General features: G+C 45.9%; 1 protein-coding gene across 3 annotated transcripts in view; it reads right to left on the bottom strand.

The window, feature by feature from the left end:
- The window catches only part of LOC135055093 (heparan-alpha-glucosaminide N-acetyltransferase-like), a 1,318,407-nt gene that overhangs the window by 886,367 nt on the left and 407,618 nt on the right, over positions 1 to 24,422 (bottom strand). For all 3 annotated transcript variants that reach the window (XM_063958741.1, XM_063958739.1, XM_063958740.1), the window contains exons 5-6: positions 3,570 to 3,639; positions 1,623 to 1,674 (exon numbers count right to left, since the gene is read on the bottom strand). In XM_063958741.1, coding sequence (XP_063814811.1) covers positions 1,623 to 1,674; positions 3,570 to 3,639 — 122 coding nt within the window. The remainder of the gene's footprint in view (positions 1 to 1,622; positions 1,675 to 3,569; positions 3,640 to 24,422) is intronic.

The raw sequence follows: 24,422 nt of genomic DNA, 5'->3' as shown, positions 1-24,422 counted from the left end.
CCATTACAGGCAATTTGCTCCGCCTCCTCACCAATATTTTCCTCATACATGTCGACACACACGTACCGACATACAGCACACACATAGGGAATGCTCTGATAGAGGACAGGACCCACTAGCCCTTTGGGGAGACAGAGGGAGAGTTTGCCAGCACACACCAAAACGCTATAATTATCCAGGGACAACCTTTATATAAGTGTTCCTCCCTTATAGCATTTTAATATATATACATATCGCCAAATCAGTGCCCCCCCTCTCTGTTTTAACCCTGTTTCTGTAGTGCAGTGCAGGGGAGAGCATGGGAGCCTTCCCACCAGCCTTTCTGTGAGGGAAAATGGCGCTGTGTGCTGAGGAGAATAGGCCCCGCCCCCTTTTCGGCGGGCTTCTTCTCCGGAGTTTTAGATATCTGGCAGGGGTTAAATACATCCATATAGCCTCAAGGGCTATATGTGATGTATTTTTCGCCATACAGGTATTATACATTGCTGCCCAGGGCGCCCCCCCCCCAGCGCCCTGCACCCTCCGTGACCGCTGTGTGAAGTGTGCTGACAACAATGGCGCACAGCTGCAGTGCTGTGCGCTACCTGATGAAGACTGAGAGTCTTCTGCCGCCTGGTTCCGGACCTCTTCATCTTCAGCGTCTGCAAGGGGGGTCGGCGGCGCGGCTCCGGGACGAACCCCAGGGCGAGCCCTGTGTTCCGACTCCCTCTGGAGCTATGTCCAGTAGCCTAAGAATCCAATCCATCCTGCACGCAGGTGAGTTGAAAATCTCTCCCCTAAGTCCCTCGATGCAGTGAGCCTGTTGCCAGCAGGACTCACTGAAAATAAAGAACCTAAAAACTTTTTCTAAGTAACTCTTTAAGAGAGCCACCTAGATTGCACCCTTCTCGGCCGGGCACAAAAACCTAACTGAGGCTTGGAGGAGGGTCATAGGGGGAGGAGCCAGTACACACCATGTGATCCTAAAAGCTTGCTTTTGTGCCCTGTCTCCTGCGGAGCCGCTATTCCCCATGGTCCTGACGGAGTCCCCAGCATCCACTAGGACGTTAGAGAAATATCAATAAGCGCAGAGTGACCTTGAATTTATTGTAGTTATTCCCGTATATCTAATAGGAGTGTATATATTTTTTGTGCTTACACAGGCACAATTGACATTCTGCAGCTGATTATAAATTTACCCTTTTAGGGTTACTGGATTGTCAAAGGTAATTATAATTATTAATAGCGCCAAGAGACATCTGGAGAATAGTCACTGATTTATCATGTTCACCATTGGTAAATGTAAGTCATGTGGATAACTGGTGAGAAAGCTCTGGTCCTTTTTCACATTATATTAGTAAAAAAAAAAGGTTAATAAATCTGGCCGTTAGTACATAGGCCTACAAGTCTTAGTACATCTGCCCCATAGTAAATTAACACCCAGAGGGATTATCCATAAAGCAGGGGTAGGCAATGCTTAGCACCAATCGCATAGACTGTCCCTTTGCCACTAGACATGCTTCCCTGCTCCACCCTACATACATACATACATACATACATACATACATATATAAACAGTACATAAACAAGGTATTATGAAGTCAGCTAACATCAGGAGGACATATCACATGACTTGTACTCACACAGGATGTCTTCCTTTTAAAAACCTGAGTAAACTTTTGAGTGCAGCCCAACCTGTAAAATTAATTTCAATTAATAATTTTACTGTACAATAGAGAAACTTATTATTACTCTATATTATTAGTCCTCTAAGAGATGTACACACATAGTATATTGTACAGTGCTGGATTGTAATAAAAAGCAAATAAACGGACAGCTTGAAGGCTGACAATAAAAAGGATGCATAGCCAGACTGATGTGCTCCTCCATCCTGATGAGTCATTTGGTTCACTGATATATGACAATGGATGGGAAAGGAGGGATCATGTGCCAATGATAGGGTGGGGTCATGTGTGTCAAGGAGATGGGGTCTTGGGAGATGGCACAGGGAAAGGGAGGATTGGATCATCTAATCACTAAATGTATAACTGCAACTGCGCATAGGAGGACATAAAAAATGGAAACTTCTTTTACCATATGTTAGCAGGTTCCACAGGTTATTGCACTCAAGTATAAGCCTAACCACAAAGTAGTATTTCAACTTTTGCGTAGACCTGTGGTTCCCAAACATGGTCCCCAAGGCACCCTAACAGTCCAGGTTTTAAGGATATCCATGCCTGAGCACAGATAATGAAATCAAAATAACTGATGTATTAATTAAATCACCTGTGTTCAGTCATGGATTTAAAACCTATACTGTTTGTGTGCCTTGGGGACCATGTTTGGGAACCACTGGCGTAGACTGTCACACACTCTAACATTACACTTGTGAAGGCAGAATTACAGTGTGGTACATTTGGACAGACAGGTGTACCTAAAAAGGTGACATAACCTATTGCATTATTATTTCTCTTATCAGGCAAAAATCTAAGCAAACATCTCATATTTAGGAAATGTTCATTTTGAAGAAATCGGGTATTATTCTTTAGAGTTTATTAGCATTTACAATGAGTTATAATTGGCTGTCATGTCATTACCAATGATCACTGTACTGCTAAGCTAATGTGGCAACAGGGCATGGTGACAGAGTAACTTACAAAACACATTAGAATCAGGCTATCCGTTGTGGTCATCCAGAGATTGCATACTACATACATGACTGTTTTCTGCCCAGTCCAATCACATCTAGACACGATATGATCGGACAGGTCTAATCATTCATGGACTATACTAGCTGCAATATTCGTCTGACTTAAGTCTAACCACGCTGTAAAATGTGTGAGCGGTTTCACAGTAATGAAAGCAAATATTTGACCAGCTGCAATGGAAATGAATTACTGTTACACGATGAGCTGTATCTGAAAATTTTTTCACCAGAAAGATAAATGTAAACTCATAAAAAGTGTAAACAGAACTTCTTGCTTATTAAATCCTATTCATAAGGTTCAGCTCTTTTTAGATTAATCATTGGAAGATATTGCAGCACTGAGCAAAACTAAGCTGCCAGCACTGCAAGGACTAGTACTTGGAATCTGCTCTAAGGAAAGTATTAGGGAATTATAATTATTATGTGAAGACATAAGGCGTAAACTGTCATTGAACGCTAAATATTTATAACCATATTGTTAATATATATGCTAATGAAATGTTCTGCCCTTCACATGCCTACCGCTTTTTAAACAATAACTCACTTGAATTTGATCAAGGGGTTGACTTTGGCTGTTTACAGATTAATTAATATCATTTAGGTTTCAATGGAGAGTTAAGAAATAGTCGAAAGGCATGATTGGTGAGGACGTCTCTAAGGGTGGATGGTGAAGATCGTATAAATATAGCACAGTTTTATAAGATACAGATCAATCATTAACACCTTACATTTCCTTATTCATATTGCTCTTTGTAAGTCAATGCCCCTATCATTTGCTGGCTACACAGACTAAGATGAGGTTTCCCCATAGTCAGCAAATTTGGCAATAATTGCAAAATAATGTCATCTGTTTATTTGCAAAATCATAAGACATTAATCATACCTGAAGATGTATATTGCAAAATAGTATAATCCCCAAATACACAACAGACAGACAAATGCCACCAGCAGGGCTGCAAAGGGAGAAGAGAAAGACAACATGAAGACAATTATACATACATACAGGTACTAAGAAAAATGTAAAAAAATATATTTAGCTTTAATCCAAGTACATAAAAACTTAAATTACTTATTACGCATTCATAAATGTATCATAAATGTGTAATGACAACACTTTTTTAAAATAAAATCAACATAAATATAGACTTTTAAGCAATTGTATGACAGTTTTATACTTTTTTTGGAGTCATGTTGGATTTTGACAATACCCTGGCATCGAGAGAATGGGGAATTGCCCCGATATTCCTCTGTTGTATGGGCCCGGTTAGACATGAGTGAGTTTGCCCTTTTTGTTATCGTGAACCCAATATGTTTATACTGCTCTGTCCTACACACTTAATATAAACATAGCTTGGCAAAAACAAAGTGGCAAAAAAAGTAAAATATGTAAAACGTAAAGAACAATTAACATCAAAATAAATACCCTAAACAGTCTGTCCTAGGCATGTGTCCAGTTGGCCAGCATGGTAAATACAAAATTGGCTTCCTTTTTGCATTCTTGTACTATTACAAGTACAAAAAAAAAAAAAAGTGGAAAAAACAAAACAAAACCCCAAAACAATTAAAGGCCAAAGCTTTTCTTCAATTCCCAAAAGGGACACCCAATTCCCATTTTTAAAAAGTATATTGTGAAGCCTATTTAGTTATGAATGAGGGGTAAAATAAATGTCACAAAAACTGCCTCAATTGTGTCACTGGGATTTCCACAAAAACAGAGCCGTAACAAGGCCCTGGAGCGTTCTGTGCAGGTCCCTCCCCCTTAGTGATGTTGTACAGAGGTGTCGGGGCCACTGGAGAAATACAGCACCGTCCTGAAGATGCTCCTAGCAGTTGAACAGACGGCACTGTGAGTGTCTGGAGCAGCCAAAGGAATCTCTAGGGAGTACTGCTGCAACGATAACGGCAGCCGAGAACTGTTCGAAGCACCATGTTAGCCACAAGCAAGGCCCAAGGGGAAGTGACCATGAGCTTTAATCTAATTGAATAACTAATAAAGAAAAATATGGACAGCATTCATTAACCAGCTGCCTGTTATCAAACAAGAACATAGCTGAAACCAAGTATGAGACACTTTCAGTTAGCACTGCCATGTAGATCAGGGGCCTAGCGTAATAACCTGCAAGATACAGATGCTGGCGTGAATCTGGCAAGTTAGCTTGTATTTTTACAACAGCAATAATTTAAAGGCAAAGGGGGAGAAGTACTAAACCCTGGACAGTGATAAAGTGGAGAGATAAAGTTCCAGGCAATCAGCTCCTGTGTTTGAAAAATGACAGGAGCCTAATGGTTAGTAATTTGTCTCTCTCCACTTTATCACTGTCCAAGGCTTAGTACATCTCCCCCAAGAGCTGGTTTTTGCCTTTTAAATGGTTGCTGCTTTAAAAACACGGGCTAACACGCCAGATTCGTGCCCGTGTCTGCATCTCACAGGTTATTACATAAGGCACCAGAGGGGTTATTCAGTAAGACGGCAGAGTCTGCTAAAAATGTATTTCTATTGCGTGCTGAATGGCCTGCCCAGTGGCTGTGACCGCAATTTAATTGCAGTCGCAGCAACTGTGGATGACTCCCTGCAGCCGCAGCTAGGCTGCGTATGCAGGCAGTCCGCTGCCATTTTCTCAATCGGAGCAGCTGCATGGGACAGTACACAGCCGCCCTGAAAATGCCGCTGACATGCCCCGCAACGCTCCGTTGCCACCCCCTGCGCGAATGTCTGTCTGTCTATCAGACAGAGGCATATGCAGCCAATGCGATCAGATTGCATTGGCTGCTAGCGCACACACAGGATGTGACCTGCGTGTACGCATTGGCGCCGGGCACGGGGTTATTTTGGTCGAATAACCCCGTAGGTCTTGCCACCCCTTAATAGTTTAATAGTGGGCTTATTATAATATCTACAACATGTATTTGACAATCTATCGATTGTGTTCTTCAGGAGAGCAGCCAAGCTTCAAATGTGTTATTTTTGCATTGTTAAGTAGAATGTCAATTAACGTTCCATAATGAGATTAAGCGGCTTGTACATGTTTAATTAAAAATCAATGATGCCAAGACAAGATTGTCTCTTCAGAGCTAGATTTGTTTTCAGGCTTTGGACTGTCAATGTCTCAGCCCCAGGTTCTACTCCAAAATCAGATAAACATCTGAAAGGTCAACAAGAAGGTTGTATCAGTCAGTGTATAAAATATCCTGTGAGACAGCATCTTGCCTGATCTTAGAGGCCAAGAAACCGAACATGCCATTTGGCTTATATAAAAGAGCTACAAATGAACATTGATGAGAGTCAGGAGCAGAGCAGAAATGAAGATATTTAATATAAAGGTTTGACAGTGGGAGAGGATACATTTCATATACACTGTTAGTAATCACATTAAAGGACAGTTCAATCAGCTACTTGACAATATAAGCAATCTCTCTTATTGCATTTTAGAGAAAGAGAGATAACCAGTGTGGGAATTGGTGCAGCATAAAGGACAGGGGTATGCAGCGCACAAGAAAAGAACATGAATCCAGAACATAAAGGTGATGATGTGGAAATTATACAGGCAAAACTCCTGCTGTTGCAATCTCTGTCCCTCTTTTTGGGATCTCTCCAGCCTCCTCGGTGTCAACAGGAACAATGATCACCATAAACCATACTTGCAGACTTTCTGGCTGACCCCTCCGGGAATGAACAGCCTGGTCAGCACAGGGAGAGACTGGCAGTGGCATGATGACGTCATTGTGGCCCCACACCCGATATACGGGTTCACTACGGCTGGCCGGCGGTCGGGCTCCCGGCGACCAGCATCCCGGCGCCGGGAGCCCGACCGCCGGCTTACCGACAGCTTGGCGAGCGCAAATGAGCCCCTTGCGGGCTCGCTGCGCTCGCCACGCTACGGGCGCGGTGGCGCGCTACGCGCGCCACACTATTTTATTCTCCCTCTATGGGGGTCGTGGACCCCCACGAGGGAAAATAATTGTCGGTATGCCGGCTGTCGGGCTCCCGGCGCCGGTATACTGAGCGCCGGGAGCCCGACCGCCGGCAAACAGAAGACCACCCCGATATACAATTCCGAGATTACTGGCGTTGTAAAGTGGAGGCATGGCTACATTTACACAATTCAGTGCAAATTTTGTCATTGGCTGCCCGGACTGCCCACTTTACTCGGGAACTAGGCGACGCCGGGCAGAAGTGGCGAGAGACCTGGATACTGGAATGCTCTTCCAGGCAGCCGGCAGCAGCTCCTGAGATTCAGGAACCTCCCAGCCGTTCCAGAAGAGGAGACAAGTATGCCATAATCAGAATCAATATGCGATTAAATATAATTATAGTTCAGTCTTTCAAATATTATGTCACCTGCACAGTCTTTACTGCAACTTATCCACCATTATCCAGTCAGGGATTTCTTCTGTACATTTCTAGCTTATATCGCTGACTAATTTACTTTAGATTTATTTCACTATATTCTATCTTTCTTTGCTATTTGCTCTGTAAAACCTTAAACTCTCTCTATTTTCCTATTTTTCTTTTTTCATCCTTTTCAGCAATTCTGTTTCATGTTTTGTTTTCCCAGTTCTCATGAAGCCAAAACACTGTCGGGAATATTTATTAGCTTTCTTTTTACTAAAATAATGTAAAACAGGGTGTTTTCATACCCCTTTTACATTATTTTAGTATCACTTGAATGTATTAAAGGGCTTTTGGAGCAGTTTTTGTGAAAAAAACTGCTCCAGACCCTCTAATTCACTTTTTTTTTAGTAACCAGATCATATTTCTCATACTTATAATAGAAAATGCGATCTGAGCAATTTTAGCAAACAAGAATAAATATTTTTTTTTTAAATTACTGCAGTGAAACCTGTGATGATAATGCTTTCTTGAAATTACAGCAGCAAAAACCCAAAAGGGAGAACTGGAAGCTTTTAGTTTACACCTTTACAGTTGGTGATATGTGTTCAAAAGTCCTTAATTTAATGTAAAAATGGCAGGATGTAGTACAGTACCTCTGGTACACCATCCTAATAAATAATAACTCATTTAAAGGTGTTTAAAGTAGTAAAATATAGGCAATGAAGACACTTACAGACGACCATTGACGGCTTTGCCATCATGGGTGACCCATCGATGGTTTAGTTTTGCACATGTAGCATCCACAGCACTGATATTCACCATCGGTTATCCCCATCAATAGTGAAAATACCATCAGACCATCAATGGCTAGTAACAGTGGAAACTCTGGGCCTCATTCTGAGTCGCAGGCAGATATTTTCCCAAATGGACCATGGGCCTGATTTACTACAGATTGCAAATGTGAGTTTACACGCAGTGAGATTATCATCAGACTGCTCATGCGCTGTAAACGCACTGCGCGTGTGCGAAGGCCAAAATGCGATCGCACTGCGTATGCAGCCTAATCTTAAAGAGTACGCATTTTGATTAAGAGGAAGTGACTGTTCGTGGGTGGTAACATGGCGTTTGTGGGGAGTGATTGGGAAAACACTGGTGTGTCATGGCCGTTTTAGTGGCGTTCAAAAACATGGCGCCCGATGCAACTGCATTCTCATTGATTTGAGTATGCTGGGGTCACCCACAAATGTCGATGGTGCTCATTTTTTGCATTGCGAATCTACTAATGCATATGCAGATTTGTGATTGCTTCGGTGGGTGTCTTTTATCCTTTCTGGGCAGATTTTAGCTATAGCAGATTTGTGAACATCGCTATCTAAGCTTCAATAGCGATCCATAATGAATCAGGCCCTGCCTTTTAACTGTGCGCATATAACTTGCTAAAAAGACACATAGTGCATGTGCCCCACAGTGTGTACGCACAGAGGAATGGTTGTGATTTAGATGCATTATACAAGGTGTCTTGGACACGTGCTGGATGCTCCTGGGTGGAGCCTGGGACGTGGTTATTCAGGCACATGAAGATGGTCTATCTCATGGGAGTGTTGCGGTAATTTGCTGTAGCTGTACTGGTTGCAACACTGGAAAACATACTCAGATGGAGCTTCTGCATCTAGCATGTGGATGGCCAAGTTTTCATGGTGCAGAGACGCACAAAATAGTTTTCAGCATTCAAAGACGCACATCGGGGAAGGGCTTGTAGTATATTAGCATAAAGTCGCACTCACAGAGTCACGGAGGCTCAGACTCAGCCCCTTCATTTTGTCATGTCATTTTCTGTAAAAAGAGAAATGGGTGTAAATGACATGAGACGTGTGTCGATGTGTTGCAGGGATGGAACGGGGGGGCAGATGTATTAAGCCTGGAGATGGTATAAGGAAGTGATAAACCAGTGATAAATGCAAGGTGATAAACCCACCAGCCAATCAGCACCTGTTAATTAACATATTGGAGCTGATTGGCCTTTATCACCTTGCACTTATAACATCCTTATGACTTCTCCAGGTTAATACATCTGCCTCAATATTGTTTTTTAACTTGCCAGTGGTATTGCCCAATTTTTTCCTACATCCATAAAAACACTTACAAAACACAGAAGAAACCTTAAATATACCACAAAATATTCTAATTATATATATTTGCTGAAACAGACCTACTATTATATTTCATTCATAAATTAAAGTTGTAATATTGAATCCTATGAGACCTTATCACAGGCTTGTATGGCCACTAACAGTAGCGTAACTACAGGGTGACTAGCCTGGCAAATATCCAGGGTCCAATCCCAAAATCAGTCACTAAATACTTCAGACTAAATTCACGATTTCTCTCACAGCTGCAGTTGCACTCAGCTTCTCCTATCTGCATAAGTCCACACCCAGACTACTGTGTAAACAACCAACGGGAGCCTGGGGGCGGGATTATACAGGAAGGAGAACTAAAGCTGAGTGCTGAGTTCCAAGTGCAGCTGCAGCTGTGAAACACACAGTCGCCGATCCCAGGTGTCAGGCAGCCGTCACACGTTACATGCAGTGGTGCAAGTAGAAAACATTTCTTAGGGATACTGTGTGCGCGCACCGGAGGACGTTCTGCAAAATGTCTTTCTGCATTAGCTCCTTTAATTCCATTAGTGTGCATTTTTGGTTTGTTAATAAAGCCCATAGTCTGCAGACAACATGGATCCTACAGTGCATAGTCGGTTCATCCACGATCCTGCACTACCTGGTAACGGATTCTGTAATAATGTATAATTTGAGTGCACGGTCTGAAACCGGACATCAAAATAAGAGGGTGTGGCCCACCGTGTACCCCTGTGGACTGACTCTGAAGAAAGCCCCATGTAGAAAACTAAGAGATGCCCACAGAAGTGAATAGCATCAAAGGAATCCAGAATCTTAGTGTTTATTATGCTTTTCATAGGACTTCCTGGATTAAACATACTCTGTTGAGTGTGTTTTCAGGACTTCATGGCTTTAAATACTGCATGCTGTGCTGTACTGTATAGTGCTGCAAACTAAACTTATTTTTTTAAAAGCTGTTTCTATTTGTAATTGAAAAATCATCTTTTAAGATTTTTGCTCTTCCTAAATATACTCTGTAGCCACATAACAACTGTTGCTGGAAATGAAGTAGGCTGGGCCACTACGGGAGCCATCATTCGTAATTTGGAAGCCGAATGCTCTTTGCAACAACCTTTGACCTCGTGACAATTGTTGAGACGTGAGGCCATCATGTCTATTTGAAGCACGCCCCAACGACTGGTCACGTTCGAGAACACTTCCGGATGGAGGCCCCATTCTCCTGGATGGAGATCGTGTCTGCTGAGGAAGTCCGCTTCCCAGTTGTCCACTCCTGGGAAGAAGATCGCTGACATCGCCAACGCCTGCCCTTCTGCCCAGAGGAGGATTCTTGTCAACTCTGACATTGCAGCTCTGCTCTTTATTCCTCCCTGTCGGTTTATTTAGGCCAACGTCGTTACATTGTCCGACTGAACTTGAATGGCCCGATCTCGTAAAAGATGTGCCGCCTGGAGAAGACCGTTGTACATGGCTCTTAATTCCAGAATGTTTATTGGAAGAACGGTTTCCAGAGTTGACCATCTTCCTTGGAAGGATTCCCCTTGGGTGACTACTCCCCAACCTCTGAGACTTGCATCCGTGGTTAAAAGGATCCAGTCCTAAACTCAGAATCTGCGGCCCTCCAGAAGGTGAGGCATTTGCAGCCACCAGAGGAGCGAAATCCTTGCCTTTGGTGAGAGACGTATCCTCAGGTACATGTGCAGATGAGATCCTGACCATTTGTCTAGGAGATCCAGCTGGAATGATCACGCATGGAATCTTTCGCACTGTAGAGCCTCGTAGGAGGCAACCATCTTCCCCAGAAGGCGAATGCACTGATGAACCGATACCCGGGCAGGCTTCAAGACATCCCGGACCATTGATTGTATCACCAACGCTTTCTCCACTGGGAGGAATACCCTCTGCACTTCTGTTTCGAGGATCATCCCCAGGAAGGACAATCTCCTTGTTGGTTCCAAATGTGACTTTGGAAGGTACAGGATCCAACTGTGATCCCTGAGCAGTTGAGTTGTGAGAGCAATGGACTGCAACAACTTCTACCTGGACACTGCCTTTATCAGCAGATTATCCAGGTATGGAATTATGTTCACTCATTGCTTGCGGAGGAGAACCATCATTTCTGCCATCACCTTACACATGAACACTCTTGGTGCCGTGGAGAGGCCGAATGGCAGTGCCTGGAACTGATAGTGACAGTCTAACAGTGCGAATCGGAGATAAGCCTGATGAGGCGGCCAAATCGAAATGTGGAGGTACGCATCCTTGATATCCAGGGATATCAGAAACTCCCCCTCCTCCAAACCTGAGACCACTGCTCTTAGAGATTCCATTTTGAATTTGAACTCCCTCAGATAGGGGTTTAATGACTTCAAATTCAAAATTGGCCTGACCGAACCATCCGGTTTCGGTACCACGAAAATAAGATTTTACTCACCGGTAAATCTATTTCTCGTAGTCCGTAGTGGATGCTGGGAACTCCGTAAGCACCATGGGGAATAGACGGGCTCCGCAGGAGACTGGGCTCTCTAAAAGAAAGATTAGGTACTATCTGGTGTGCACTGGCTCCTCCCTCTATGCCCCTCCTCCAGACCTCAGTTAGGATACTGTGCCCGGAAGAGCTGACACAATAAGGAAGGATTTTGAATCCCGGGTAAGACTAATACCAGCCACACCAATCACACCGTATAACTCGTGATACTATACCCAGTTAACAGTATGAAATATAACTGAGCCTCTCAACAGATGGCTCAACAATAACCCTTTAGTTAAGCAATAACTATATACAAGTATTGTAGACAATCCGCACTTGGGATGGGCGCCCAGCATCCACTACGGACTACAAGAAATAGATTTACCGGTGAGTAAAATCTTATTTTCTCTGACGTCCTAGTGGATGCTGGGAACTCCGTAAGGACCATGGGGATTATACCAAAGCTCCCAAACGGGCGGGAGAGTGCGGATGACTCTGCAGCACCGAATGAGAGAACTCAAGGTCCTCCTCAGCCAGGGTATCAAATTTGTAGAATTTAGCAAACGTGTGTGCCCCTGACCAAGTTGCAGCTCGGCAAAGTTGTAAAGCCGAGACCCCTCGGGCAGCCGCCCAAGATGAGCCCCCTTTCCTTGTGGAATGGGCTTTTACTGATTTAGGATGCGGCAATCCAGCCGCAGAGTGCGCCAGCTGAATTGTGCTACAAATCCAGCGAGCAATAGTCTGCTCAGAAGCAGGAGCACCTAGTTTGTTGGGTGCCTACAGGATAAAAAGCGAGTCAGTTTTCCTGACTCCAGCCGTCCTGGAAACTAAATAAATAAATTTTCAAGGCCCTGACTACGTCCAGTAACTTGGAATCTTCCAAGCCCCTAGTAGCCGCAGGCACTACAATAGGTTGGTTCAAGTGAAAAGCTGATACCACCTTAGGGAGAAACTGGGGACGAGTCCTCAATTCTGCCCTATCCATATGGAAAATCAGATAAGGGCTTTTACATGACAAAGCCGCCAATTCTGACACACGCCTGGCCGAAGCCAAGGCCAATAACATGACCACTTTTTTCCACGTGAGATATTTCAGATCCACAGTTTTAAGTGGCTCAAACCAATGTGATTTCAGGAAACTCAACACCACGTTGAGATCCCAAGGTGCCAAAGGAGGCACAAAAGGGGCTGAACATGTAGCACTCCCTTTACAAATGTCTGAACTTCAGGCAGTGTAGCCAGTTCTTTCTGGAAGAAAATCGACAGAGCCGAAATCTGGACCTTAATGGAACCCAATTTTTAGGCCCATAGTCACTCCCGACTGTAGGAAGTGCAGAAAACGACCCAGCTGAAATTCCTCTGTAGGGGCCTTCCTGGCCTCACACCACGCAACATATTTTCGCCAAATACGGTGATAATGGTTTGCGGTTACTTCTTTCCTGGCTTTTATCAGCGTAGGAATGACTTCCTCCGGAATGCCCTTTTCCTTTAGGATCCGGAATTCAACCGCCATGCCGTCAAACGCAGCCGCGGGAAGTCTTGGAACAGATCCTGTCTGAGCGGTAGAGGCCATGGGTCCTCTGATATCATTTCTTGAAGTTCTGGGTACCAAGCTCTTCTTGGCCAATCCGGAACCACGAGTATCGTTCTTACTCCTCGCCTTCTTATTATTCTCAGTACCTTTGGTATGAGAGGCAGAGGAGGGAACACATAAACCGACTGGTACACCCACGGTGTCACTAGAGCGTCCACAGCTATCGCCTGAGGGTCCCTTGACCTGGCGCAATATCTCTTTAGCTTTTTGTTGAGGCGGGACGCCATCATGTCCACCTGTGGCCTTTCCCAACGGTTTACCAACAGTTTGAAGACTTCTGGATGAAGTCCCCACTCTCCCGGGTGTAGGTCGTGTCTGCTGAGGAAGTCTGCTTCCCAGTTGTCCACTCCCGGAATGAACACTGCTGACAGTGCTAAGACGTGATTTTCCGCCCATCGGAGAATCCTTGTGGCTTCTGCCACGCCATCCTGCTTCTTGTGCCGCCCTGTCGGTTTACATGGGCGACTGCCGTGATGTTGTCTGATTGGATCAGTACCGGCTGGTTTTGAAGCAGAGGTCTTGCCTGACTTAGGGCATTGTAAATGGCCCTCAGTTCCAGAATATTTATGTGTAGGGACGACTCCTGACTTGACCAGAGTCCTTGGAAATTTTTTCCCTGTGTGACTGCCCCCAGCCTCGAAGGCTGGCATCCGTGATCACCAGGACCCAGTCCTGTATGCCGAATCTGCGGCCTTCTAGAAGATGAGCACTCTGCAGCCACCACAGCAGAGACACCCTGGTCCTTGGAGACAGGGTTATCAGCCGATGCATCTGAAGATGCGATCCCGTCCAAGAGGTCCCACTGAAAAGTTCTTGCATGGAACCTGCCGAATGGAACTGCTTCGTAGGAAGCTACCATTTTTTTCAGGACTCGCGTGCAGTGATGCACCGACACCTGTTTTGGTTTCAGGAGGCCTCTGACTAGAGATGACAGCTCCTTGGCTTTCTCCTGCGGGAGAAACACTTTTTTCTGTTCTGTGTCCAGAACCATCCCCAGGAAAAGTAGATGCGTCGTAGGAACCAGCTGCGTCTTTGGAATATTCAGAATCCAGCCGTGCTGTAGTAGCACTTCCCGAGATAGTGCTACTCTGACAAACAACTGCTCCCTGGACCTCGCCTTTATAAGGAGATTGTCCAAGTACTGGATAATTCTTTCGGCCATTACCTTGGTAAATACCCTCGGTGCCGGGGACAGACCAACGGCAACTTCTGGAATTGGTAATGACAATTCTGTACCACAATTTTGAGGTACTCCTGGTGAGGAGGGTAAATAGGGACATGCCGGTAAGCATCCTTGATGTCCAGTGATACCCTGAAATTCTCCAGGCTTGCAATAATCGCCCTGAGCGATTCCATTTTGAACTTGAACCTTCGTATATAAGTGTTCAAGGATTTCAATTTTAGAATGGGTTTCACCGAACAGTCTGGTTTCGGTACCACAACATTTTTGGAATAGTAACAACGGCCTTGTTGAAGGAGGGGTACCTTGATTTCACCTGCTGGAAGTACAGCTTGTGAATTGCCGCCAGTACTAACTCCCTATATCCGAGGGCAGCAGGCAAGGCTGATGTGAGGTAACGGCGAGGGGGAGTCGCCTCGAACTCCAGCTTGTATCCCTGTGATACTACTTGCAGAACCCAGTGATTCACCTGTGGGCAAGCCCACTGGTCCCTGAAGTTCCCGAGACGCCCCCCCACCGCACCTGTCTGTGGAGCCCCAGCGTCATGCTGTGGACTCAGAGGAAGCGGGGGAGGATTTTTGATCCTGGGAACTGGCTGTCTGTGCAGCTTTTTCCTTCTTCCCTTGTGCAGAAAGGAAGCGCCTTTGGCCCCCTTGCTTTTCTGAAGCCGAAAGGACTGTACCCGATAATACAGTGCTTTCTTAGGGTGTGAGGAAACCTTGGGTAGAAATTTTTCTTCCCAGCTGTTGCTGTGGATACAAGGTCCCAGAGACCATCCCCAAACAATTCCTCACCCTTATAAGGCATAATCTCCATGTGCCTTTTAAAGTCAACATCACCTGTCCACTGCCGGGTCTCTAATACCCTCCTGGCAGAATGGACCTTGCATTAATTCTGGACGCCAGCCGGCAAATATCCCTCTGTGCATCCCTCATATATAAGACTACGTCTTTAATATGCTCTATGTTAGCACCATATTCTCCCTGTCTGGGGTATTAATATTATCTGACAGGGTATCAGACCCTGCTGCAGCAGCACTATTCATGCTGAGGCAATTGCAGGTCTCAGTATAATACCTGAGTGTGTATATACAGACTTCAGGATAGCCTCCTGCTTTTTATCAGCAGGCTCCTTCAAAGTGGCCGTATCCTAAGACGGCAGTGCCACCTTTTATGACAAACGTGTGAGCGCCTTATCCACCCTAGGGGATATCTCCCAACGTGACCTATCCTCTGGCGGGAAAGGCTACGCCAGCAGTAATTTTTTTGAAATTACCAGTTTCTTATCGGGGGAACCCACGCTTCTTCACACACTTCATTCACTCATCTGATGGGGGAACAAAACACCGGCTGCTTTTTCTCCCCAAACATAAAACCCCTTTTATGTGTTACTTGGGTTAATGTCAGAAATGTGTAACACAATTTTTATTGCCGAGATCATGCAACGGATGTTCCTAGTGGATTGTGTATATGTCTCAACCTCGTCGACACTGGAGTCAGACTCCTTGTCGACATCTGTGTCTGCCATCTGAGGTAACGGGCGTTTTTTGAGCCCCTGATGGCCTTTGAGACGCCTGGGCAGGCGCGGGCTGAGAAGCCGACTGTCACACAGCTGTTACGTCATCCAGCCTTTTATGTAAGGAGTTGACACTGTCGGTTAATACCTTCCACCTATCCATCCACTCTGGTGTCGGCCCCACAGGGGGCGACATCCCATTTATCGGCATCTGCTCCGCCTCCACATAAGCCTCCTCATCCAACATGTCGACACAGCCGTACCGACACACCGCACACACACAGGGAATGCTCTGACTGAGGACAGGACCCCACACAGCCCTTTAGGGAGACAGAGAGAGAGTATGCCAGCACACACCAGAGCGCTATATAATGTAGGGATAAACACTATCACTGAGTGAATTTTCCCCAATAGCTGCTTGTATAAACAATATTGCGCCTAAATTTAGTGCCCCCCCTCTCTTTTTAACCCTTTGAGCCTGAAAACTACAGGGGAGAGCCTGGGGAGCTGTCTTCCAGCTACACTGTGAAGAGAAAATGGCGCCAGTGTGCCGAGGGAGATAGCTCCGCCCCTTTTTCGCGGACTTTTCTCCCGCTTTTTTATGGATTCTGGCAGGGGTAATTATCACATATATAGCCTCTGGGGCTATATATTGTGATTATTTTGCCAGCCAAGGTGTTTTTATTGCTGCTCAGGGCGCCCCCCCCCAGCGCCCTGCACCCTCAGTGACCGGAGTGTGAAGTGTGTATGAGGAGCAATGGCGCACAGCTGCAGTGCTGTGCGCTACCTTGGTGAAGACTGCCGCCGATTTTCCGGACCATCTTCATGCTTCTGGCTCTGTAAGGGGGACGGCGGTGCGGCTCCGGGAACGAACACCAAGGACGGGTCCTGCGGTCGATCCCTCTGGAGCTAATGGTGTCCAGTAGCCTAAGAAGCCCAAGCTAGCTGCAAGCAGGTAGGTTCGCTTCTTCTCCCCTTAGTCCCTCGTTGCAGTGAGCCTGTTGCCAGCAGGTCTCACTGTAAAATAAAAAACCTAACATATACTTTCTTTCTAGGAGCTCAGGAGAGCCCCTAGTGTGCATCCAGCTCGGCCGGGCACAGAAATCTAACTGAGGTCTGGAGGAGGGGCATAGAGGGAGGAGCCAGTGCACACCAGATAGTACCTAATCTTTCTTTTAGAGTGCCCAGTCTCCTGCGGAGCCCGTCTATTCCCCATGGTCCTTACGGAGTTCCCAGCATCCACTAGGACGTCAGAGAAAAGGTTCTAATAGTAACCCTTGTTGTGCATATGAGGTAAAACTGGGACAATGACCTGTGACCCTTCCAATTTTTGGATGGCTTCCAGTAAGATAGCCCTGTCTGCCAGCAAAGCTGGCAAGCCTGATTTGAAGAGACGGTGAGGCGGGAGCTCTTGAAATTCCAGCCTGTACCCCTGGGACACAATATCTTGCACCCAGGGGTCGAGGCCCGACGCCACCCAAACGTGACTGAACCTTCTGAGCCTCGCCCCCACCGGTCCTTCCTCCAGGCCGTGCGGTCCACCGTCATGCTAAGGATTTTGATGAACCAGAAGCAGGCTTCTGGTCCTGGGAAAAAATTGTATACCAAAAGGTAATGGATCGGGCGCTGAAGGTTACTGCACCTCTAATGCTGCTGCTAATTATAATGGGATAGTCACACCCAAATTATAACAAAACACAAACAAACAGTAGCAGCGCTAATTAACTTACTAACACATAAGGATTGAGTGAAAAAAATATTCAATTTAATATACTGACAATCTTTAGCCTATTAAAACCAACATACATAGCTCATAAATAAAATGATTAAAATGGGTATCAACTTTAAATTGCCTCTAATAAGCAGTCCGTTCCTATTTAATGAACTGGATATGCAGATAAAAAATTCTTAGAAAAGAGACTGACTGCGCAGTCTACCATCCAACTTTACCAATACCGCTAGAGGTGAAGTCCCTTGGTAATTTCAGTTGTTTGTGAATGTCCAAGCGGGTTCCTCAATAGTTTGCGGTGTCCTTTTCCTTAATGTTAGGAGTGGTAGGATGTGAGCAAATTCTTTCCTTATTTTTTCTGCAAAGATGGAGGTCCAGTTCTGGTCCGGAGATAGGCAATATAACGTGGCAAGTGATGACCCAAGGTGTCTGTTCCTGACGCGTTTCGCTGTGCAAGCTACAGCTTTTTCAAAGGACCTTTGAAAAAGCTGTAGCTTGCACAGCGAAACGCGTCAGGAACAGACACCTTGGGTCATCACTTGCCACGTTATATTGCCTATCTCCGGACCAGAACTGGACCTCCATCTTTGCAGAAAAAATAAGGAAAGAATTTGCTCACATCCTACCACTCCTAACATTAAGGAAAAGGACACCGCAAACTATTGAGGAACCCGCTTGGACATTCACAAACAACTGAAATTACCAAGGGACTTCACCTCTAGCGGTATTGGTAAAGTTGGATGGTAGACTGCGCAGTCAGTCTCTTTTCTAAGAATTTTTTATCTGCATATCCAGTTCATTAAATAGGAACGGACTGCTTATTAGAGGCAATTTAAAGTTGATACCCATTTTAATCATTTTATTTATGAGCTATGTATGTTGGTTTTAATAGGCTAAAGATTGCCAGTATATTAAATTGAATATTTTTTTCACTCAATCCTTATGTGTTAGTAAGTTAATTAGCGCTGCTACTGTTTGTTTGTGTTCTGGTCCTGGGAGCCTGCAGTAGCAGGTTTTTTGGATTTTGCCCGCCCTCCTCTAAAGAAGGTGTTATGCGGTTTGCTCTTTCTTGATTTAGGAGTCCGAAAGGACTATGACATAGCTGAAGAAAAGGGTTTCTTCGTAGCAGGCGCAGCAGAAGGAAGAAAAGGTGACTTACCTGCAGTTGCCGTGGAAATCCACGTATCTAGCACTTCCCCAAATAAAGCCTGACATGTGTAAGGTAGGTTCTCCACGCCTTTCCTGGATTCCGTGTCGGCAGACCATTGGCGCAGCCAGAGTCCTTTACGAGCTGAGACAGACATGGAAGATATCCCTGCAGCCATCGAACCTAGGTCTTTCATGGATTCCACCGTAAATCCTGCAGAATCCTGTATGTTACGTAAGAACAATTCAACGTCACTTTTATCCATTGTATCCAATTCCTCAAGTAACGTGCCAGACCACTTTATTATAGCTTTAGAAATCAATGCACAGGCAATGGTAGGCCGTAGTATCGTTCCCAAAGCCGTGTATATGGATTTGAGCGTAGTGACAATCTTGCGATCAGCCGTTTCTTTCAACACGGCAGATCCCGAGACAGGTAAAACCACCTTTTTTGAGAGTCTGGACACAGATGTGTCAACTGTGGGTGGTTTTCCCATTTCTTTCTATCCTCCTCAGGGAAGGGCAATGCAACCAGAAATTTTCTTGGGATCTGGAATTTTTTCTCTGGGTTTACCCAGGACATTTCAAATATAGCATTTAACTCCTTAGATGCAGGAAAGGTTAGCGAGGCTTTCTTATTATTCGTGAAGTAAGCCTCCTCAACTTGCTCAGGTACTGCGTCAGCAATATTTAACACATCTCTAATGGCTTCAATCATCAACTGCATCCCTTTTGCAAGGGATGCCGCCCCCCTCAGCACGTCCCCATCACCGTCTACCGTGTCAGAGTCGGTATCCGTGTCATCTTGCATAATCTGGGCAAGAGCACGTTTTTGAGAGTGAGTGCCAGGGGGCCCTGAAGGTGCCGACTCGGACCAAACAGACATAGAGTTCTGTAAAACCTGAGTTGCAGTTTCATTCTGTGCTACCCTAGTAGAAATCTGAGAGATCATACCCTTAATAGAGGTTAACCACTTAGGTTCTCTTATTGGAATCTGTGCTAAAACAGAGCAATCCTGATTACATGGAATTGGATCATCCTGAGAAGACATATCCTCTGCAGCATATGACACAGAGTCCCTAGACATGGCGTTTTGTGAGACAACAAGCACCCACCCACACACACGGAAATGGCAGACAGTTTCCCCTCAAGAATGCCAAGAGAGAGACAGAGTTTGGAGCCAAACCACACACAACGCTTTTTAACATAAAGGACACCCCTTACCAGCGCTAACTGTGCACCTTAATAGGTTACACAGTCTATTACACAGCCTCCCCCCACACCCCTTCTACAACCCCCTGGTACCTTACAAGGCAGCTGGAGTTGATGTCGAGGGACAGCTCTCCCCTGTCAGTGTCTCTGCATGCAGGAAAGATGGCGCTGAACGCTGCTGGGTCCACTCTGAGGAGAAGCTCCGCCCCCTTTCATGGCGCTGCTTCCCGCTCTGGTTTGAATTTATACTGGCCTGAGGTATATGCTGGCAGTGATCTAGGGTCCCCGACAGGCTTGCCGACCAGTGTAGGGTGTAGGTGCTGGCTCAGGGCGCCCCTCACAGCGCCGCACCAAGTACCGCTGAGCCCTGAAGTGCAGTTAGTACCGCACTCCCTACCCTGTTGCCGCCATCTTCACATCAGCTCCCCTCTTGACAGGGGGGCCGGTGACTAACTCACCACATAAATCTTCTGGCTCTGTAAGATTGTTGGCGGCATTCTGCTGGGGTGAGCGGATCCCCTGTGGCGGAGAACGTTCGATCCCCTCAGAAGCTCAGTGTCCTGTCAGCGAAGATAGTGGCTCAGACCTTGCAGGGCGGACACTACTCCCCCCCTCCCCCCTTAGTCCCACGAAGCAGGGAGGCTGTTGCCAGCAGCCTCCCTCTGCCTAAACTTTTAAAAAATAAAACTAAAGAAACTCCTATGGAACTCCCCTAGCTGTGACCAGCTCCTCCAGGTACATTTTCTAATCTGAGTCTGGAAGGAGGGGCATAGAGGGAGGAGCCAGCCCACACTGTCAAACTCTTAAAGTGCCAATGGCTCCTAGTGGACCCGTCTATACCCCATGGTACTAATGTGGACCCCAGCATCCTCTAGGACGTAAGAGAAAAACATGCCTTAAGTGTAAAAAATGTAAGCTCCACAGACTCAAGAGGTTAAAATGGAGCCTCTTGTAGGGCATTTAAGACAACAGATAGATCCCATGGAGCCACAAAAGGGACATAGGGAGGCTGAATCCGTAAAACGCAGAGTGAAAGTATGAACGTCACAAATAGACGCAATTTTCCTCAGAAACCACACCAACAAGGCAGATATATGAACCTTGAGGGAGGCCAGACGAAGGCCTAAATCTAGGCCTTGTTGCAGAAAGCCAAGAGCATAGAAGTTCTGAACGAATAGGCATCATAATTCTTAGCAGTACACCATGTGAAGTAAGAGTTCCAGACCCTGTAATAAATCCGTGCAGAAGCCGGTTTGCGAGACTTCAACATAGTTTGAATAACCGCCTCAGAGAATCCCTTGGCCCTCAGGAGTGAAGCTTCAAGAGCCACGCCGTCAAAGCCAGTCTGGCCAGGTCCGGATAGACACAAGCGCCCTAAACGAGGAGATCTAGGCGTTAAGGAAGTAGAAGAGGACGCTCTATCGATAGACCCTGCAGGTCTGAGAACCAATGCCGTCTGGGCCATGCTGGAGTGACTAGAAGTATTCCTCTTTCTTGCTTGAACTTCCGTAGTACCCTTGGCAGGAGTGACACTGGAGGGAACACGTATGGCAGACGAAAGTTCCATGGAATTGCCAGTGCATCCATGAACGCTGCTTGAGGATCCCATGTCCTTGATCCGAAGACCGGAACATTGTGATTGTGTCGAGACGCAATCAGGTCTACATTCTGGTAGGCCGCACTTGTCCACTAGGAGTTGAAAGACTTCCGGATGAAGACTCTACTCTCCGGCGTGAACGTCCTGGCGACTGAGGAAATCCGCTTCCCAGTTGAGGACTCCGGGGATGAACACTGCCGATATTGCTGGCAGATGGCATTCCGCCCAACGGAGGATTTTTGATACTTCCAGCATTGCCATGCGGGTTCGAGTGCCGCCTTGATGATTTATGTACACCACCGTGATGGCGTTATCTGATTGAACCTGAACAGCCCTGTTCTGTGCTAGGGTCACTGCATTGAACACCGCCCACAATTCCAAAATGTTTAATCAGGAGGAGAGACTTTTCCCTGGTTCACCGACCATGGAGAGAGTGTTGCTCCAACACCGCGCCCCAACCCCGCAGACTGGCATGAGTAGTCAGGAGCACTGAGTTGGAGATCCAGAAGGGATGGCCCCTGCTTAACTGTTGGTCCTGTAACCACCAGCTCAGTGACAGACGACCCTCCAGAGTCAAGGAGATCCTTTGAGACCTGATCCGATGAGACAGGCCATCCTACTTGGAAAGGATTAACCTCTGCAGAGGGCGGGAATGAAATTGAGCGTACACTACCCTGTCGAAAGCCGACACCATGAGGCCTAGTACTTGCATCGCCGAGTGTATCGACACTCTTGGGCGAGAGAGGAAATATCTGATCCTGTCCTGAAGTTCCAGGACTTTCTCTGGAGACAAAAACAATCGTTGGTTATGTGTGTCCAGTAGTGCCCCCAGGTGCTCCGAGCAGGGACCAGTGAGGACTTTTTCCAGTTGATGAGCCACCCGTGGGCTTGTAGGAATTGGACCGTCAGTTCCAGATGACTGAGGAGAACCTCTTGTGAGTTCGCCAGGATCTGCAAGTCATCCAGAAATGGCAGGATCCTGATACCCTGACGGCGGAGAAGAGCCGTCATCACAGCCATGACCTTGGTGAAGATCCGAGGGGCCGTGGCCAATCCAAAAGGCAGTGCCTGGAATTGATAATGTAGGTTGTAAATAGCAAACCGCAGATATTGCTGATGCGACATGGCAATAGGTATGTGCATGTAAGCATCTTGTATGTCCAGGGATACCATATAGTCTTCGGGTTCCATGGCCAGCACTATAGAGCGCAGAGGTTCCATACGGACTTTGAATACTCTTACAAACTTGTTCAATGATTTGAGGTTGAGTATAGGCCGGAAGGACCCATTTGGCTTCGGAACTAGAAACAGGGTCGAATAGTATCCCCTGCCTCTCTGAGACAGAGGCACTACCACTCCTGTATCCAGGAGGGATTGTACAACCAAGTGAAGAGCTTGCGCTTTTAACGGATCCGCAGGGATAACTGTTGTGTAAAACTGGCGAGGGAGACGTTTCTCGAAAGAGATTACCGTGAGAGAAAACTTCCCGCACCCAGACGTCCAAAGTGCTCTTTAACAAGGCCTGGGCAAACTGCAGAAGTCGGCCTCCCGACTGTTGTTTAGATTCAGGCAAAGTGGTATTGGAAGAACGAGCCTGTTGCGGATACGCCTGACCCTTTGCTTTCCCTGGAGGTCGAAAGGAACGAAAGGTGGTACTCTTAGCCATCGGAGCAGAAGGATTAGTATTTGGGAGACACGCAGTCTTGACAGTAGCCAAGTCAGTTACAATCTTGTTCAGATCCTCCCCAAATAGGATGTCTCCCTTAAAAGGGAGCACCTACGAGGTCTTTTTGGAGTCCAGGTCCACCTTCCAGGACCTCAACCACATAATTCGACGAGCCAGGATAGACGTAGTAGATGTCTTGGCCGCCATTACACCTCCATCAGAGGCAGCCTCCTGAATACAGTGGGAGGCTGTGGTAATGTAACACAGATATGGTCTGGCAGTGTCAGAAAAATCCTGAGGCAGCTCGTCCTCAATTGCCTGAACTCATGCTTCAATTCCTTTCGCAGCCCAGGAGGTTGCCATAGTGGGTCTATGTATCGCACCAGTAAGAGAGTAAATAGACTTCAGGCATCCCTCCACACGCTGATCCATAGGTTCCTTCTGTGAGTTGACAGTAGTGACAGGCAGAGTAGATGACACCACAAGACGGGCGACATGAGAGTCCACCTGCGGTGGAGTTTCCCACTTGTTACTCGAATCCGCAGGGATAGGATAACGAGCTAGCATCTTTTTAGACAGGGAAAATTTATTTTCTGGCGTCGACCAGGATTCCTGACGTATGTCAATTAAGTGGTCAAAATGTGGTAAGACTACCTTAGCAACCTTCTGACATTTGAACTTATCAGGTTTCTTAGACACAGTAGTAGGCTCAATGTCATCATCTATTCAAAGAATTAGCTTAATAGCCTCCACTAGGTCAGGAACATCAACCTGGGTTGTAGATTCCTCATCAGAATCAACTGTATCAGTGTATATATATATATATATATATATATATATATACACATATACACACACTGCTCAAAAAAATAAAGGGAACACTAAAATAACACATCCTAGATCTGAATGAATTAAATATTCTTATTAAATACTTTGTTCTTTACATAGTTGAATGTGCTGACAACAAAATCACACAAAAATTATCAATGGAAATCAAATTTATTAACCCATGGAGGTCAGGATTTGGAGTCACCCTCAAAATTAAAGTGGAAAAACACACTACATGCTGATCCAACTTTGATGTAATGTCCTTAAAACAAGTCAAAATGAGGCTCAGTAGGGTGTGTGGCCTCCACGTGCCTGTATGACCTCCATACAA

This window comes from Pseudophryne corroboree, chromosome 3 (genome assembly GCF_028390025.1).
Source record: "Pseudophryne corroboree isolate aPseCor3 chromosome 3, aPseCor3.hap2, whole genome shotgun sequence".
NCBI classification, from domain to species: domain Eukaryota; kingdom Metazoa; phylum Chordata; class Amphibia; order Anura; family Myobatrachidae; genus Pseudophryne; species Pseudophryne corroboree.
This window is presented reverse-complemented; position numbering and strand designations above follow the sequence as displayed.